This window comes from Sinocyclocheilus grahami, unplaced genomic scaffold (genome assembly GCF_001515645.1).
Source record: "Sinocyclocheilus grahami isolate Dianchi unplaced genomic scaffold, SAMN03320097.WGS_v1.1 scaffold415.1, whole genome shotgun sequence".
Classification (NCBI taxonomy): Eukaryota; Metazoa; Chordata; class Actinopteri; order Cypriniformes; family Cyprinidae; genus Sinocyclocheilus; species Sinocyclocheilus grahami.
The window spans coordinates 582,253-599,157 of NW_015505594.1; the positions used below are offsets into that span (position 1 = coordinate 582,253).

The following is a 16,905-nucleotide window of genomic DNA, read 5'->3' on the forward strand; positions in this document are numbered from 1 at the left end:
TAACTTATTGTTTATTGAATTCAATGTCACATTTGTAATCATGGTAATTTTAGGAGAAAAACGGCACTCTTCGTGTGAAATTGAATAACTATATGAAGTGGTATAAATATATAAATTTTCTGCCATCATGTCTTGAATTTGTGATCATTCTAAATGCATTTGAATAGACTGAATCATGCAGTGAAAGAAAACACACTAAATGCGCACACGCACTAGTCTAGACTTCACGTAATGTATGCATGCGCTCTGTAGGGATGTTTTGAATGGTTTTTGCAAAATACTCGATAATGTCAAATCGCACATCGTTAAAACAACAATTACGATATTATCGCAGACGATATATATCGCACACCCCTAGCGTGGACGAGTCTTAAAGGAACACTCCACTATTTTTGAAAAATCCCTTAGAGTTAAACAGTTGAGTTTTACCGTTTTCGAATCCATTCAGCCGATCCCCGGGTCTAGCGGTGGCACTTTTAGCTGTAGCTTAGCATAGATCATTGAATCTGATTAGACCATTAGCATCTCGTTCAAAAATGACCAAAGAGTTTCTATGCGTTACATCGTGTACTAAGACCGACGGAAAATGAAAAGGTGCGATTTTCTAGGCCGATATGGCTAGGAAATATACTCTCATTCCACATTATTACGGCGGAATGAGAGAATAGTTCCTAGCCATATCGTTGCAACGGATCTGGAGAACTTCATTGCATTTGCTTGCTCCGCAATGGATCCTCTGCAGTGAATGTAAATGCAGTGCTGTCAGAATGAGACTTCATACAACTGATAAAAACATCACAATAATCCATGAGTAATCGACATGACTCCAATTCATCAATTAATAACTTGAAGTAAAAAGCTCAGAGTTTGTAATAAACAAATTAATCATTAAGATGCTTTTAACAACAAACCGCTGCTTCTGGCTAAAATACGAGTCCTCTATCCATAATATTGCTTTCTTTGAAAAGGCCATCTGAATCAGGAGAGAAATATGCACAGATCAAACATCGTTTACAAGTGAAAACTGTCCAAAACAGGTGTAAACAAATATGTCTGTGGATTCTGATGTGAGAGGACTTTTTCCAATGGAAGAAGCATTATTATGGATTACAGTGAAAAGCAGGTAAACAATGGATTTGTTTCTTATAAACAAGCAGTTTCTCACTTTACGAGACCTTAATTGATCAAGTGGAGTTGTGTGGATTACTTGTGGATTATTGTTAACTCTCATTCTGACGGCACCCATTCACTGCAGAGGATCCTCTGTGGTGAGCAAGTGATGTAATGCTAAATTTATCCAAATCTGTTCTGATGAAGCAGCAAACTCATTTGCATATTGGATGGACTTATTACAGTAATGAGAATATGGGGGGAATATTTTGGTCACTAAATAATATCACAACACAAAAGTTCTTAAAATGGGCTTAATTTCTTTAAAACTCATAAATATGTATATTTATGTAAAAAAATTGAATATACATGAATAATAATTTGTTCTTCTGATTTTGAGATGACATATGAACCAGATACATTCTTGACAAATTTATGAGAGCCACCTGTCTACAATGCATATTACATAATATTCTTCTGGTACAGATGAACTGTGAAATATTGCCTCTCATTCCCAGTTTGTCCCGAGGGATCCACAGACTACTACTAATGGCGCTTTTCCACTGCATGGTACGGCACGGTACGGCTCGGTACGGTTCACTTTTGGGGGGTTTTCCACTGGGTACAGTACCTGGTACCTGGTACTTTTTTTAGTACCACCTCGGTTGAGGTTCCAAGTGAACCGTACCGTTACCAAAACGTGACGTGTAAACTCTGCTGATCACGGATTGGCCGGAGAGAATCGTCACTACCTGCATCACTGAACTTGCAACACAAACACAACAGCACCGCTAGATTTAAATCAGCACAGCCAGTGAAGGATCGAACGCAACTGTTTTGAACGAGCGCACCTTTTTTAACAACAAAAAAGTGTCTGGTTCGCTGTCGGTTGAGGAAATACAGACGTTCCTCTCGTTGATAGCAGAGGAGCAGATTCAGCAAGAGCTTGATGGGGCGAGGCAGAATGAAAACGTTTTTCAGGAGTCGCGGCAGTAGAGGAAACAGTGGAAACGCAAGCCGAGCCGTTCCATACCGTACTGAGCCGTGCCGAGCCGAACCACGCAGTGGAAAAGCGCCATAAGTGTCCCTCATACTTGGTCTCAACAAGGCCATGTTCCCAAAACCAAATCACCATTAATCAGGGTGGCATGTAAGGAACCATGTTTCCTCAGTGGGCTCCCTCAGACAGAATCCAATATAAGCTCCTCTTTGTCAGGTCTGGCTCATGCTGTAGGCCTTCGGTGACTAATAGCTTAGAGGCCCTGCTTATCAACTGCAGGATCAATCGTCAATTAGTGTTCGCACACGACTCACTGACAGTTGTCCGTGGTTGTATGACACTTCCCAATCAAAGTATCAGAATATGCATATTCCATGTGCCTCCCAATCAAGAACACAAATGAAGAAGTGATGACAAATAAAGTACCCAATCTTATTGGCAAACGTTGCCTCAAGGGATAACAATTATTTTTAAAAAGATGATTCACTAACCACCTCACCCAAATGTTTTATAAACTGCAATTTTCCTAATTTTAACACAACATTTCCCATCATGCTCTGGTAATTATGTTTAAATACAGCACAAAGTGTTATAATCTGAAGCACCAGCCAGCTAAAACACATAAAACTCAAACAATGGAGCAATTAAATGGAACAAAACAGAGCGATTTTTCCTTTTCTTTGCTTAGTGTGGTAAAATGCTGCTAGCAGGCTCAGACAAAGATCATCTCAACCATTATAGGATATCTCTTGCATTGGCTACATGACAGATGGTCTCCATTTAACCAGCTGATAATATCCCATGAGAATCCCTATCACAGCGTTACAAATGGAAGGCAATGGTCAGTATATGATCCATTCTCTAAACCCAGCACCATCTTCTCACTTCATCAAAGAATATGAATGAACTGCGGAGTAAGTGGCTTTTTTTTTTGAGAGTGAAGATAGTTATGGTCATTTAGAACACTGAATACACTGCAGGTCTCTCTACTGTTGTTGCCTTCAGCTTTCCTCTAACATAAACAAAACAAGGGAAAGAAATAAGTTGGCAAAAATAACAAATAATAGTTATAATAATCAATTGTAGAAATATCCTCTAACAGTAACAAATGCCCAAGCAATTTTTGCAGATATTAGAGATATAGGTTTTATTCAGTTATACTGTTTAGTTGCCATCATTCAAAAATATTTGACCACAGGATGCTACGATTTACCAACATTGTATTTCTGACAGCTGTTGTAATACAGATAACACACTGCAATAAAAATGTAAGACTTAAAAATACAGTTATGAACAGTACGCTAAGTAAATAAACAACAATGTACCCATCTTTTACTCTCACAATGAGCTTCCGCAATGCAGAAAACATGGACGGAATCACGGAATCCAGTCATAACAACGGAATTTACTGTATAACGTGGAATTTCATGGAATTTGTCTAATTTTTGATTAATACATAAAAAAACAGGTCAGTACATATATATATATATAGACTGTGTCTGTGAATATTAAACTGCAAAAAGGTGATTTAAATACGAATGTTTTGCATGTTCATTTGATTACCAGAAAATACACAACACAGAGTTTGTGAAAAAAAATATTATTCATTATTATTATTTATTCATTTTAGATGTTTACATTTGGAATAGCTGTGCTTCCTGCATAAACCTGCCCCTGTTGGTTTGGCAGTAGCTTGCTTGCCCTACACAGTTACCTTGTTTGAATTTCTTAATTCAAGTTACATATATTTTGTTCTATTTGTGTTAAGTTATTTATAATAAATGAAGTGAAGTTTACTGTTAAGTCCACTGATGTCAGACACATTTTGAATAATAAAGTTTATTGTTAAATACCTTGCCTCCACTACATAGGCCTATGTTTGTCACATCATTATAAGTGTTTTATCACCACATTTGAGTTATCATTGCAAAAAATGTGTTTATGTATATATATATATTCTGTTTATGTAGGCTATAAACTGTATTCTATATACAATACCAGTCAAAGTGTGTCCAAACTTTTGACTATACTGTACTATAATATAGCCTACACATAAAGAATATCGGCCGATATATCGGTATCGGTCTTTTTTACTCCCTAATATCGGTATCGGCCCCCAAAAAACCCATATCGGTCAGGCTCTAATAAAATCTGCATTAACCTGAGGCCAATTTAAAAAAAAATTTAAAAAAAGAAAGAGAAAGAAACCACAAAACTAATTTAAGACAGAAAATGTTGCCCTTTGATAGGCTTGAATTTACAGTTGTTTACAGAATTCATGAGCAGGAGAAATATGCCACATATTGTCAGCCCTCTCATATGCACCGCACACACTGAGACATAAAAAAAACTTCTAAAACCAAATAAATAAACAGAGACACTCTCCTACTGTGAATTAACAATCATTATATAACTCTAAGCCTTGTCATCTCATTAAATCATATGCCATCTGCAGAACAATTTTCAAAGTTCCTCACTTTACAGATCCTATGAGGGTTCTTAATTCTAGGACAAAATATTAGAATGCTGAGCCCAAGCAACACACATTTTATGACAGGAGTTTCAATTTACAACTAGTTCTGCACCAGTAAACAATATCCCATGCCTCTGCATTGCAACTAATAGATCAATGGCATGAGCCATAATAGCACAAAAAAAAGCAATATTACTCAAATATCCACAGATCAGCAAAATGCCTTTTTCATGTATTTGCTGTGTATTCTTTATATTACTTCCATTGTAAGTGCCTCATTGTAACCTCAATTTTTGCTTTTCTGTGGTAATCAACATTATGCCACAAATGCTATTGATTGAGTTTAACTTGCATTGAACCCAGAATATTCCTTTAAGCCTTAGCTAACTGTGGTTCACAGTCTTAAAGCCCAAGCTTGGTATAGCATATTTAATAGACACCATCACATACAGTATTGCCAAAGGAGCAATTTTATCAGCCACACATGCCTTCCAATATTTCATTGCCTCACAGCAGATCTCATGTTTGTTTACTCCTCTCATCTTGGTATTCAAATGGCAGTGTTACACAGCTACCCAAGATTTCATAGTCCATTCTCCACTATCCGAGATGGATGCCACTCCCTTATGGGAAAACACATCACAGCCAGCACATGTTCTGCTTCTGCCCTGGGCTACTCTGAATCCCATTCATACTCTTAATTATCCATCACGCTAGAGATTGCAATATGCCATTTGCAGCCATACAAGCTGCTGAACCTGAACAAACATTGTAAGCATGCTACTGCTTGCTATGCCTCTCACAAAGACATTGTATAATGGTTTTTATGGAATTATTAGTCTATTGACTTAAATTCCTAAGAAAACAAAGGCGATCTGTGAAATTTACTTTTATATTTTAACAGACTAAAAGAACTAAACTTTTGCTATCAAAGATAAGGGAGAAGTATATTTGCAGCCAATATGCACCACTACCTCTGGCAACAGTGTACTGTACATCTGCCAGTCATTGATTTTGAGTTAGAGATGTTAGTACACTGCATAGTGAACGGTATGAGATTCTATGCAGTTCCCTTGAGCAACATCTCCTCGTCTAATATAAACTTGGCAACAGTGATATCTCCCTTTAGGAAAGTACCGTACAAAAAATTGGCTTAGAAACTAGTATAATTTTTTTTGTACTGTCATAAAGGGGACTACAAACAAAATCTAAGCCTTTGTTGAGAAAGGAAAAGGAAAAAAAATACCTTTAAGGAGATAATACCCAAAAATGAAAATTCTGAAAAAATACATTCTGGCCTGAGGGTGGGAAATATTTGCGCACATTTTTATTTTGGGGTGAACTGTTCCTTTAAAACCCAACCAGCAAAATGGCAAACGTTTAATATTTTGGCTGCTACTTCCTAGACCAGGGGTGTCAAACTCATTTTCACTGAGGGCCACTTCAACATTATGGCTGCCATCAAAGGGCCGGTTGTAACTGTAAGACTGTACAAATGTTACTACTCCTTAATAAAATAAAGAGACAGTTATTTAACAATATGTTATTACTTATTTAATTTACAAATATTGCATATGCATTTGCATAGATGTAAAAAAATATGTTATCTGTGTTATTTTAACATAAATCCTTTTAATTTATCAGGTTAAGAAATCCAAATTACTCAATAAATCAAAGTAAATAAAGACAAGTATCATCAAACACAGGTCATTACATTAACTTTGTTTATAAAAAAAAATTATTACATTTATGGTACAACAAATAATTGTGAGCTGCTAAGAACGTGTGACAGATATGGCATTTAAAAAAAACAAATGAGTCCGGTCTCATGAAAGTGCGTATAATACAATTTTCTTTTTCTATTTGGCATGCGATTTATACGCAGAAATTGACTTTAACGTGCATATGATACACAATCAATGCTTGTAGTAGAAAAAAAGATCCGTAATGGATATAATGAAAAAATCTGAAGCAATGTTATTAATAAAGAAGCATCTAAAAAGGAATAGCTGCCTGAGGCGAAGAGTGACTTTATGCCAATAAACTGAAGCTCATTCTATGACGCATCCTATGATAAATCAGATAACTTAGATACATAGCAGACGTAACATTACAACTTGTATCTGCACAATAGGATGCTAAGTTATGCGCTAGACAGAGAAAGAGAGAGCGCGAGAGAGCGAGCTCCCGCCGTGATACATTTTCATGACAGCGCGCTGAAAGATGGGCAAGGACAGAATTTACTATAGATTTCTATAAAGTTCTCATTTTAAATGTATGGCAGCTTTGTGCTATATTTTCATCTACGTTATTAAGTGTAATAGTTGTAATTAAGTTTTATTTGTAAGTTATTAAGTTAAGTTTTAAGTTATAAGTTTTAAGTTTATTAAGTTTTATTATCCATAAATCGCCCGTGCGTTTTCGAAGCCATATGAATTGAATTATGCCCACAAATATGACAAAAAAAAGCACGGCTGCATTATTATAACATCAGTAATAATAATAATTTAAAAAAAAAACATCTAAAAGCAATATAGACTACATTAGTGTCACTATTGTCTTTGACAGTCTGTCCTTCTGTGAAGAAGCAGTCTTTTAATATAGAGCATCTATTCTTGCCGTGACTGTTTTGCGTGACGGAATGTCATACTCGGGCTCAACGTAATGCATGAAATCTTTAAATCCTTCTCCGTCGACGAAACTAATGGGCAGCAAATCTTTCACCACAATTTCAGCGATTAGCTGTGTCATCTTCTCGGTTCTGCCTGTGTTGCATTTTGGTCTAACGGCAAATGATGCAATGCTCGTCTGAGTTGCCGCTCTGTTATTACCAGATATTTTATGTACAAATGTTAGATGATAGCGCATTGTACTTGTTGTACATTTGTGTGACAGCATGGCACTGCACAGCTTTACTCTCAAAGTAAAGCCAGACATCACTACGTGACTTTGAGGCCATGATTATCTCTCTTCTTTTGATGCATCCTGTGGCAAGCTAACCAATCAGAGCTCAGGGCGCCGCCCAAAGTGTTGCTATAACCAATCAGGGGGAAAAAAATTAAATAAAAATTCGATCATCGTTGTCACGGTCGAGTACTCGATCACTGTTGCACATCCCTAATTCCTTTGAGCCGTCTATGCAAACGTGATCAACGGAAAAACCCCACACCCCTAATCCTAACCATTGCGTATCATATGCACACCAAAGTCAATTTATGCATATAAATAGAATGCCAAATAAAAACAGAAACATGTTAAACATCATAAAATGATGTGACGGGCCGGAATAGGCCCGCAGGCCTTGAGTTTGACACATGTGTCCTAGACAAATACATCTACTGAAGAAGATCCTACTTTGTGAATATTACATAATTCCACACAAGCATTGCATCAACTGACATTTGTATACAAAAATCACCAAGAGATTCTTTCATGAGCCATTTCAGCCTATGCTACGATTGCCAGTTTGCTGCAGTCAGCACAAAGCCGTAAGCTGACGTGGCAAAGTGCTTTGTGACATGAAGGCCAGCAGTTGGCTGCAGCAAAAAACGCCAGTCTTATAACTCTCCACAGCATTGTGCAGAAACAATGCATACCAAATACAGTCCCCTTCTAAGGTGAAACGCAACACACAAATCATTGGCTGAAGTTTCATTGCCTACTACACTTCCATACTCTAAATCACAGTGTGTGCTTGCAAGCAGTCACAAGCGATAACTGCACCAGCCTATGAAAAAAAATATGGAGCAGCTAGGAAACAGATTGTTAATGCAGAGCTGCAAGTGTAGAAATGCTCGGTTATGACTTGGTGATCTCCCTGTCAGAGCCACTGACTGGTGTGAGAAAGTAAGACTGTCAAATGATTAATTGCGATTAATCGCATTAGGGCTGCACGATTATGACAAAAATCATAATTGTCGATTATTCCCTTGAAATTGCGATTATTAATTATGATTATCACCATTTACATTGAATTATGTTTATACCATTGTTTGAAGCAACTGCATGCCATATTTTTATATGAAAATAAAAAAGCTGAAAACACTCAAAGAGAAAATCTTTTATTGATTTTCTATAGCATTAAGGCTCAAATGTCAACTGTACATTGGATTGGTTTCTTCTTTAAATAATAAAAAAAGTAAAAATCTGAATGGTATTATAATGTTATACTAGGGCTGGACAATAATTCAATATCAATATGTATCGCGATATAATTTTTTTCAATAACGGTGATATGATTTTTAAACACATTTCCGATATTTCGATATACATTACCAGTGTTCTGTAGAAAGAAAAAAACACATCTTAAGCACTCAGAATAACATAAGTGGACTTTTATTAATTGCCGCTTTGAACAATTACGTAATTGTGGCATCTGTAATTGTAATCGCAAAATTCGAAATTCGATTAATTGTGCAGCCCTAAATCGCATCCAAAATAAGTTTGCTTACATAATATATGTGTGTGTTCTGTTTATATTTATTATGTATATATAAATGCACACCTACATGTATATATATTTAAGTCAACCTACTCATGTATGTTTAAAACAAAGTGCCAATGGAATAAAATAAAAATACCTGTTTTTTTTTGTTTTTTTACACAAATAGCACAAGAGATTTAAATTGTTTTAGGCAGCTAGCGAACCTTCGATTAATTGTGCAGCCCTAAATCGCATCCAAAATAAGTTTGCTTACATAATATATGTGTGTGTTCTGTTTATATTTATTATGTATATATAAATGCACACCTACATGTATATATATTTAAGTCAACCTACTCATGTATGTTTAAAACAAAGTGCCAATGGAATAAAATAAAAATACCTGTTTTTTTTTGTTTTTTTACACAAATAGCACAAGAGATTTAAATTGTTTTAGGCAGCTAGCGAACCAAAAAAAAACATTTCTGCTACAAGAAAAATCTTTCTATTATATGTTTGTGGAAAACTTCTGATAGTGATGCATTGATGTAATCGATTTTGCCACGAAACAAAATTTATCAGTGACAACTTCGCCTTTGTGCAAATGTACTGTAGCTACCAGCCAGAAGACTGTTAACGGACAGATGTGCCAAGTTGCAAGAAACCACCCCTCAAGAAAACGCTTTCTTTTCACCATTTGTTGCAATCACCTGGATGTTTTAAACATCCAGATGAACGTCAAGTTATGGTATTTTGATAATCCTAGTTATTCAGAAGTTGTGAGGAGCTGCAGAATAACCACCACAGTGGTCTTTTTTTCTAACTCTCCTTTGGTGTTAAACCCAGTGTCCATCAAATCATAAGGATGTGTGAAGATTGGAGCAGATGATCATTTCAGATACTCGTGAACTGAATGACTGGGTTTAATACAATAGGAGAAAGAGGAAAAAGGGCAACTGTAGTGACTGCCATCTAGATTACATTTGTATGCTTCATTGTGACTGCACTGCGAGACCCAAAGCTCTTCAAATCATGAGGAGGGAAAAAGATTGGACACAGGATCTTCACTAATCCTTATGTTTGAAGCACACTTGGTTTAACACCAAAGAGAAGTGAAAAAGAAGACCACTCCATTTATTCTAGAAGTGTCAAAATGGCATAATTTAAGAGGAACATGTGTAGTCATAAGTCGAGTTGTATCTGTAATATTCTCAACATTGTATCTCAAATCCATGATTCACTGTATTTTCCTGTGACGTTAAGTCATCTTTCCCCTTTTTCTTTTTGTATTAAACCCAGAGTCTTACTGTATAGTATACTGCTGTATCACATCACAAATCCAGCTGTGTGACCATGCATGTTCTATTCTGCAAAATAACTGGAATGCTATTTTTCTCATTCTCCTATGGTGTTAAACCCAGAGTCGGAGCAAATGATCTTCTCAAATTCTTGTGAATTGAAGGATGCGTTCAGTATCAACGGAGAATAAGGAAGAGTACTTCACATCACAGGCAATCCAAATGAAGCATGCATTTAAGATATATTGCCATGCATATCACAGATACAGCTTTGTGACTATGCAAGTTCCACTCAAGTTATGCCAATTCCTCACACATCCAGTGATTCTTCAGAATAAGTTAAGCTGCAGAATAACTGGAGAGCTCTTTTTCCTCATTCTCCGTTGTGTTAAACCCAGAGTCCTTCAAATCATGAGGATGTGAGAAGATCGGAGTGGAGGATACCAAGTTCAACACACTCAGTTCAGTACCAAAGGAGACTGAGAAATGGAGATGAATTCACATCACAGGCAATCACAATGATACATCCATTTAAAATACACTACTATGAATTCCTTTCTTTGACTACAAATAGCATAGGCAGCTTTCCACCTTCAGTGGTTCCAGTTACATTTCTAGTTTAGCATGCAATTGCAAACCATTCTCTGCTCAGATTTCTCACCATGTTATCTAACCATCCACCACCTGTAGAGATGTAAAGATGATTTGCTAGGATAATACAGTATTTTTCTATGCACTTTTTCTTCATCAAGGTACACTATATCTAATCTAGAAAATGGTATGTTTCTGTGTGTTGTTCATCTCCAATTAAATACATAACCCCTCTGCATATGATGATCAACCTCTCATCTCCTTCTCTCTGCTTGATATGTGTTGTAGCAAAATGAACACAAAAAAAGGAAAAAAGCAGGCCTAAAAACTGGAGTGTGATCATCCTTGATACGGTGCCCGCTCTAATGTTTACCAACAATGCCACGCCATCTACACCTCTTGCATCACCGAGGTAACAACAGACATATGCTGAATATTTTGTAATCCTGATTTTATAGCACCACAGTGAAAAACTAAACTGTAACCATACCAATGAAAACCACTCAGCCCAAAGGTGGAAAAGACTATAACGAAGTGTGTGCATATTATGAACAAAATAGTTTTGACATTCAAGCAGGCACAGATAAGTCAGGCATATGCAAAAAGCAAATAGCAAGTGGGAAATAAAAATGAATTGCTAATGTTAGGCTACACCACAGACCTCAGTCAAGAGCCAGGAGTAAAAGTTAATTATGTCTTCCCTGATCTCAAAAACAGTAAAGAACAGATAAAGTATTTCACTCTCAAAGAATCAGCACTGCTTAAATGAAAGATGAATGTGAAAGTCCAACTTTCTGCCTCTCTGCACCGAATTACAACACAAGCTATTGACAAAATGTACTGTAGAAAGTGCAAGTGCAGCTCATGAAACGGCACCATCTTCTTTAAAGGTTACCGCTTTGATTACTATAGCGGAATAAAACAGGAATTTACAATATAAACTGTAAAAAATAAGAGATCATGAATGATCAGTCAGTGCATTTGCTTTACAAGGGCTAATGTGAAAACTGCATGTTGACATACAGCTAAAATTCAAATCCACATGAGGCTTAAAATGCCACATGTCTGAGGGAGAAATCTATGTTCCCGACTCATCCAAACACTCATGTATATTTCCATAAATATGCCAGATAAACACTTATCTCTTGCAATGACTCCTCTTGGAAATCCTAACACACTACAGCAAGCCAGTAAACCCATCATGTAATGTGGCACGAGAAGCAATGTGAGCTCCTGATTGTCAACATAATAAAATAACAACAGATTATACTTCGGGCCCCTTCTTCAGATTAGCATTGTGACGTAACACTGTATTACAAATGGAATTGAAAAGGAATTCCTAACGGGCAGTTCATCTCAAACATTCACAACAAATATATTAATTTTTCCATTTTAAAGGCAAATACACATTAACACATTAAGATCTGATAAGAATGTAGAGTGAAACTAATGTTTGCCATTTCAGTCAACATATTACTCTCATACAAAGACTGACTGAAATCAATTAAAACCATCGCAGCTAATTCTCTTGATTAAATCTGGGTTTTTCTTATAAAAAAAAAAAGATATAAAAAAATGGAAAAAATACAGGCTGCTAAAAAGCAAAGTTGTTTTTTTTGTCATACTAAACCTTAATGCTTTCTCTTTTGAACCATACCGATCACATACTTGCTCAAAGATTCTCCACACTACACTTAACCCTGGGTTATTGCATTTTCAAACCCGAATTAGTGCTGCTTTCCAACCCTGGGTCGAGATTCACGAAACCCTTGTTCTTGAGAGATTGTTGCGTTAAAGGGGTCCTATTATGCTCTTTTACAAAGTCTTGATTTTGTTTTGGGGGTGTACTAGAACAGGCTCTCATACTAGGTTGTTCGAAAAACACGTTATTTTTCACATATTTTACATTATTACAACACCTCTCTCCCCAGTCTGGCATGAACGGCTGGAATAGTTCCTGTATCAAAAGAAGGCCCGCCTTCTGAAATACGAAATGTGCTGTGATTGGTTAGCTGGGCCAGTGTGTGTTGTGATTGGCAGCACTCGGCACTTGGTCGGGAAATGTCACGCCCCTTACCATAGCCGCCTAAATATTGCATCAAAATCAAATCAATTTGAGCGCGATTTAAACCTGGATGATTGTAACCACTCTAAGTTCGTCTGACTTGGGAAAGCTAGCGTGTCCCGACATAGTGATAACACTCGTTGCCTCCTCTAGTGCAGCTCAACCAAGTCTCGTCCCATTCGTCGATATTTGTGATATCACAAATCCCAGAAAATATGCGTTGTAGTCCAAACGAGTCGGTCGTTGTAGTTTTTGAAAAGTGATTTCTGTTAAATAAAATATCTCCTTTTGAATTGGACTCTGAGCTTTGTAACTTCGCAGATCTGTTTTATGCGCAAACAGCAACATTACAGACTAACTAAAGTTGAAAAAGTGAAAAAGCATAATAGGACCCCTTTAACACGTTGTTTAGCAACTGGCAACCCAATCAAGATTTGCGCCATTAAATATTCATGAGCTTTCTAACAGTTCGCAGAACTTTCACACGCTGTTTATTCTCCAAATCTGAGGCAAGCGTTAAACATGTCAAACTGAGAAGGCAAACACGTTAACTGATAATGATGATTTTTGCTGTATATTTTTAAAAGGCTAAATCCAACCGGCGCGGATTGACTTGGCAACCTTTCCACACGTGGACAAGCCGTTATTAAAACAATTCGCGCGCCGTATTTGTCCAATCAACGACGTTAGCTACCTCAACCTGACAACCTCAGGATTAATTAACCCCGGGATAAAGTATGAACAACAGTGTGAAACACGGAACAAAACAACCTAGGATTACGTTTACAGAATGACGCTGAGTAAACAATTTCACGTGTCAAGCCCATTTTAGTCTTGCCAAAATTGAACGCCGTCGACATGGGGTGTGTGTCCACGCGAGCTGCCTACCTAGACAGCATTGAGCATCGCAGGGGGCACCGACCGTATCATTCAAAATTGCTTTTAATGTATCTTTTCTAAGTGACTATGAGCAGCTGTGCACCTTATCTAATATATTCACTTTAATACAGACAGGCATTTTATATCAATAATACGCCCGGTGACATTTGAGTGCTGGTATTTACGCACACCCAAAGTCGTCCCGCTAAGCGAGTCTGTTCATTGTCGTTGAGCTCTACGAATAAACACTCCAGATCATAACTAACGTTACTCATTTAAAGAGCGCCATATACAGATGGCATGCCTGCTTAGATATTCTATCCATGCACAGTCCAAACGAAGCAAGCAGTGACAGCTTTGCAAAAGTGGGACTCTTACTTTTCTTGGATCACATTCTCCTTGATGGCACCCAGCGTGGGGTGGCTGTTGCCCTGTTGTTGCAGTCTGCAGGTGGCCAGGTGCCTCTGGTGCTGATCCTTCAAGCACGCGTTCTCTTGACAGAGATCACACACTTGCTTTTCGAGCGCTTCAATCCGATTCTTCTGCTTCTCCAACAACTCCTGTTGGGTCTCGATGATCTTATTGAGCTCTTGCAGGTACTCCGCCGCCTTGCTGGGGTTTTCGGTCGGGTTTTCCATGTCGATGTACGCGAAATGCCCGTCCATGGGGCAAATTCGAGCCGTTGAGCTGGGTTTACAGCCGCTCCGCCATTGTTTATGTTTGCTGGTACTGCTGACGGCGCTCAGTACAGAGTACTGAAGTTGCGCTCGAGCGCTCGTCCGCTGCAGCGCGCCGTCCAGAGGCTCTGCGCTGCGCCACAATAACTAACCCGCTCCGTGGATGGTAAATCCGTTTAACCCTTCAGTGGGAGGACTGTTAAGGTAAGCAGTGTTTACTGCGCTGGTAGTAGCTATCTCTATTGATCGTTATCGTAACAGTTACAACCTGCTGAACATATAAAAAGCATAAACAAGTGTGTTGGTCTTAGCTGGTTTAAGATGGTTTTAGGTGGTTTAAGGTAGTTTAAGTGGTCAAATGCGTCTCCTAACTAGATAAAACTGCTTGAAAAAAATAACAGCCTAGGTGGTTTGCCAGCCAAAGTGGTGTTAAGATTGGCAAGCTCTCCCTGACTACCTGAAAGGGGGGAAAAAATCGTTCAAATCAGTCTAAGTCTTTACTGGACTTAAATTATCTCCAAGCTTAATTACGTTGGCTGATTTTAAAGAGGTCTATTTCATCTGGTCAGACTGGGAGACCAGCTTGGCCAGGCTTAAATGTAGACCAGCAAAGGATACTGTACTGTAAAGTCATACATTATTATGAGATCAGAAGAATCTCATGAGTCCAAAGTAGCTCATGTCAGCCCTTTTAAACAAGTGCACTACTCATCCTATCCAACCCACTCCTGCAAAAAAAATAGCGTGGCCAAAATGGGAGTTACATTTTTATGCATGCAATGACTCATTTTCACTGACAAAATAAATTAAAATAACAAGGGATTGTTATCATTAGCTCTGGATCATCCTATTTCAGTGCATCCAAAATACAGAGGGTTAAAATATAATTGTAGAGCTACACTTTATGCCAGCAGCCCACTGTGTCTCAGTCCTACTAAGTGCCCTCTGGTGGTTGTCTTTGGCAATAACAGAATGGGATTGCCCATTTAAGATTGATCTTCATGCCAGTTGGTGCAATGGCATAATGAAACCAAAACTTAATTTACTTGATTTATTTTTCAATGTGTCTGCATGGTGATTGTCTTGTATAATTCATTACAGTTACAGTTGAGTATCGCTTGCTTAAGATATATAAATAGTTACATGCCACCATCTGAGTGTTTCAAACAACAATGAAAGATTGAATTTGTTACATAAAAGAGAGAAATGACTGGGCCTGGAGATCTAATTATAGCACGTGTCCGGTAGAATGCATTTGCAAGCTGCCAAGAAAAAAGAGAAAAAAACTGATTTGGGGAACTGTTTATCTTCCCAATTGTCATGACAGACAGTGCCGAGGCATATGCTGTTTGGTGCTCCGATACCTGTGCTGCTAATGAGGGAGAGACACCAGATAATATGCATAATCCACACTTTATCTTCTGTGATCACAAAGACGCTGCCTTCATCAAAGCCTCTGCAATGATGACAAGGATGGGCTGAGTTTTACTGTAAGAGTGTCTGCCTTCCTCAAAAATGAATGTATTTTTAGAAGCCTTTGTCTTCTCCTGTTTCATTTTTCAAACTAACTTTTGGATTGTTTCTCATCTTTTTTTAGCAGATTACTTTGTGGTTTTGAAAATTAGAACTAGGACAGGAAAGGTCATATTTTGTAAACACAAAAGAAAATACTTCTTCCTCATTATGACCAATCACCTTACCTTTTCCAGTAATTAAAAATGAATATATCAAACTGTCCAGCTGAATCCCTCTGCTGCATGCATTGATAACATCACATAAGGTCATAAAGTACCACTGGCCATAACAATGAGCTTGATCCAGACTCAACTAATGACCTCAAAGGAAGAACCAAAGCCAACTTAAAGGGGTCATATGATGCGATTTAAATTTTTCCTTTCTCTTTGGAGTGTTACAAGCTCTTGGTGCATAAAGAAGATCTGTAAAGCTGCAAAGACTAAAGTCTCAAATCCAAAGAGATATTCTTTATAAAAGTTAAGAGTCAACCACACCTACCTAAAACGGCTCGTTCTAACACGCCCCCACATGTCTACGTCACGATCAAAGAAAGAAGGCGTAACTTTTATTCTCACTGTAGTATTGTTTTTGCCGCCGCCGCCATGTCGTGAAGGCGCTGTGTGTTTCATTGTGAAAGCGAAACTACTTTGTTTGGCCTTCCAAAAGAGGACGATATCCGCTTCATCATGCCTGGAGATCCGTGCTGGTCGCTGAGGAAATACATCAACTTCACGATGTGGATCGCCGGATCGGCTTTCACCGTGAACTAGACTAGAAATCAGTGGTTAAGTTGTATTTACAACACTGTTCCGGAACAGTTCAGCCCAAATATTCAGATGTGTGCAGCGCATTTTATGGAGGACTGTTTCCTGAT

General features: G+C 37.8%; 1 protein-coding gene and 1 long non-coding RNA gene across 5 annotated transcripts in view; one reads left to right on the forward strand and one right to left on the reverse strand.

The window, feature by feature from the left end:
• LOC107551128 (IQ motif and SEC7 domain-containing protein 1-like) overlaps positions 1-14,706 on the reverse strand; it is a 201,725-nt gene extending 187,019 nt beyond the window's left edge. Inside the window, exon 1 of one of the 3 annotated variants that reach the window (XM_016232624.1) lies at positions 14,218-14,703. In XM_016232624.1, coding sequence (XP_016088110.1) covers positions 14,218-14,504 — 287 coding nt within the window. In that variant the 5' untranslated portion in view covers positions 14,505-14,703. Of the gene's footprint in view, positions 1-14,217 lie in introns of all 3 variants that reach the window. The other 2 variants (XM_016232625.1, XM_016232629.1) reach the window with 2 other exon arrangements.
• The window catches only part of LOC107551130 (uncharacterized), a 12,437-nt gene continuing 9,219 nt past the window's right edge, over positions 13,688-16,905 (forward strand). The window contains exon 1 of one of the 2 annotated variants that reach the window (XR_001604735.1): positions 13,688-13,760. This is a non-coding gene — a long non-coding RNA (uncharacterized lncRNA). Of the gene's footprint in view, positions 13,761-13,809; positions 13,884-16,905 lie in introns of those variants that run through there. The other variant, XR_001604736.1, reaches the window with a different exon arrangement.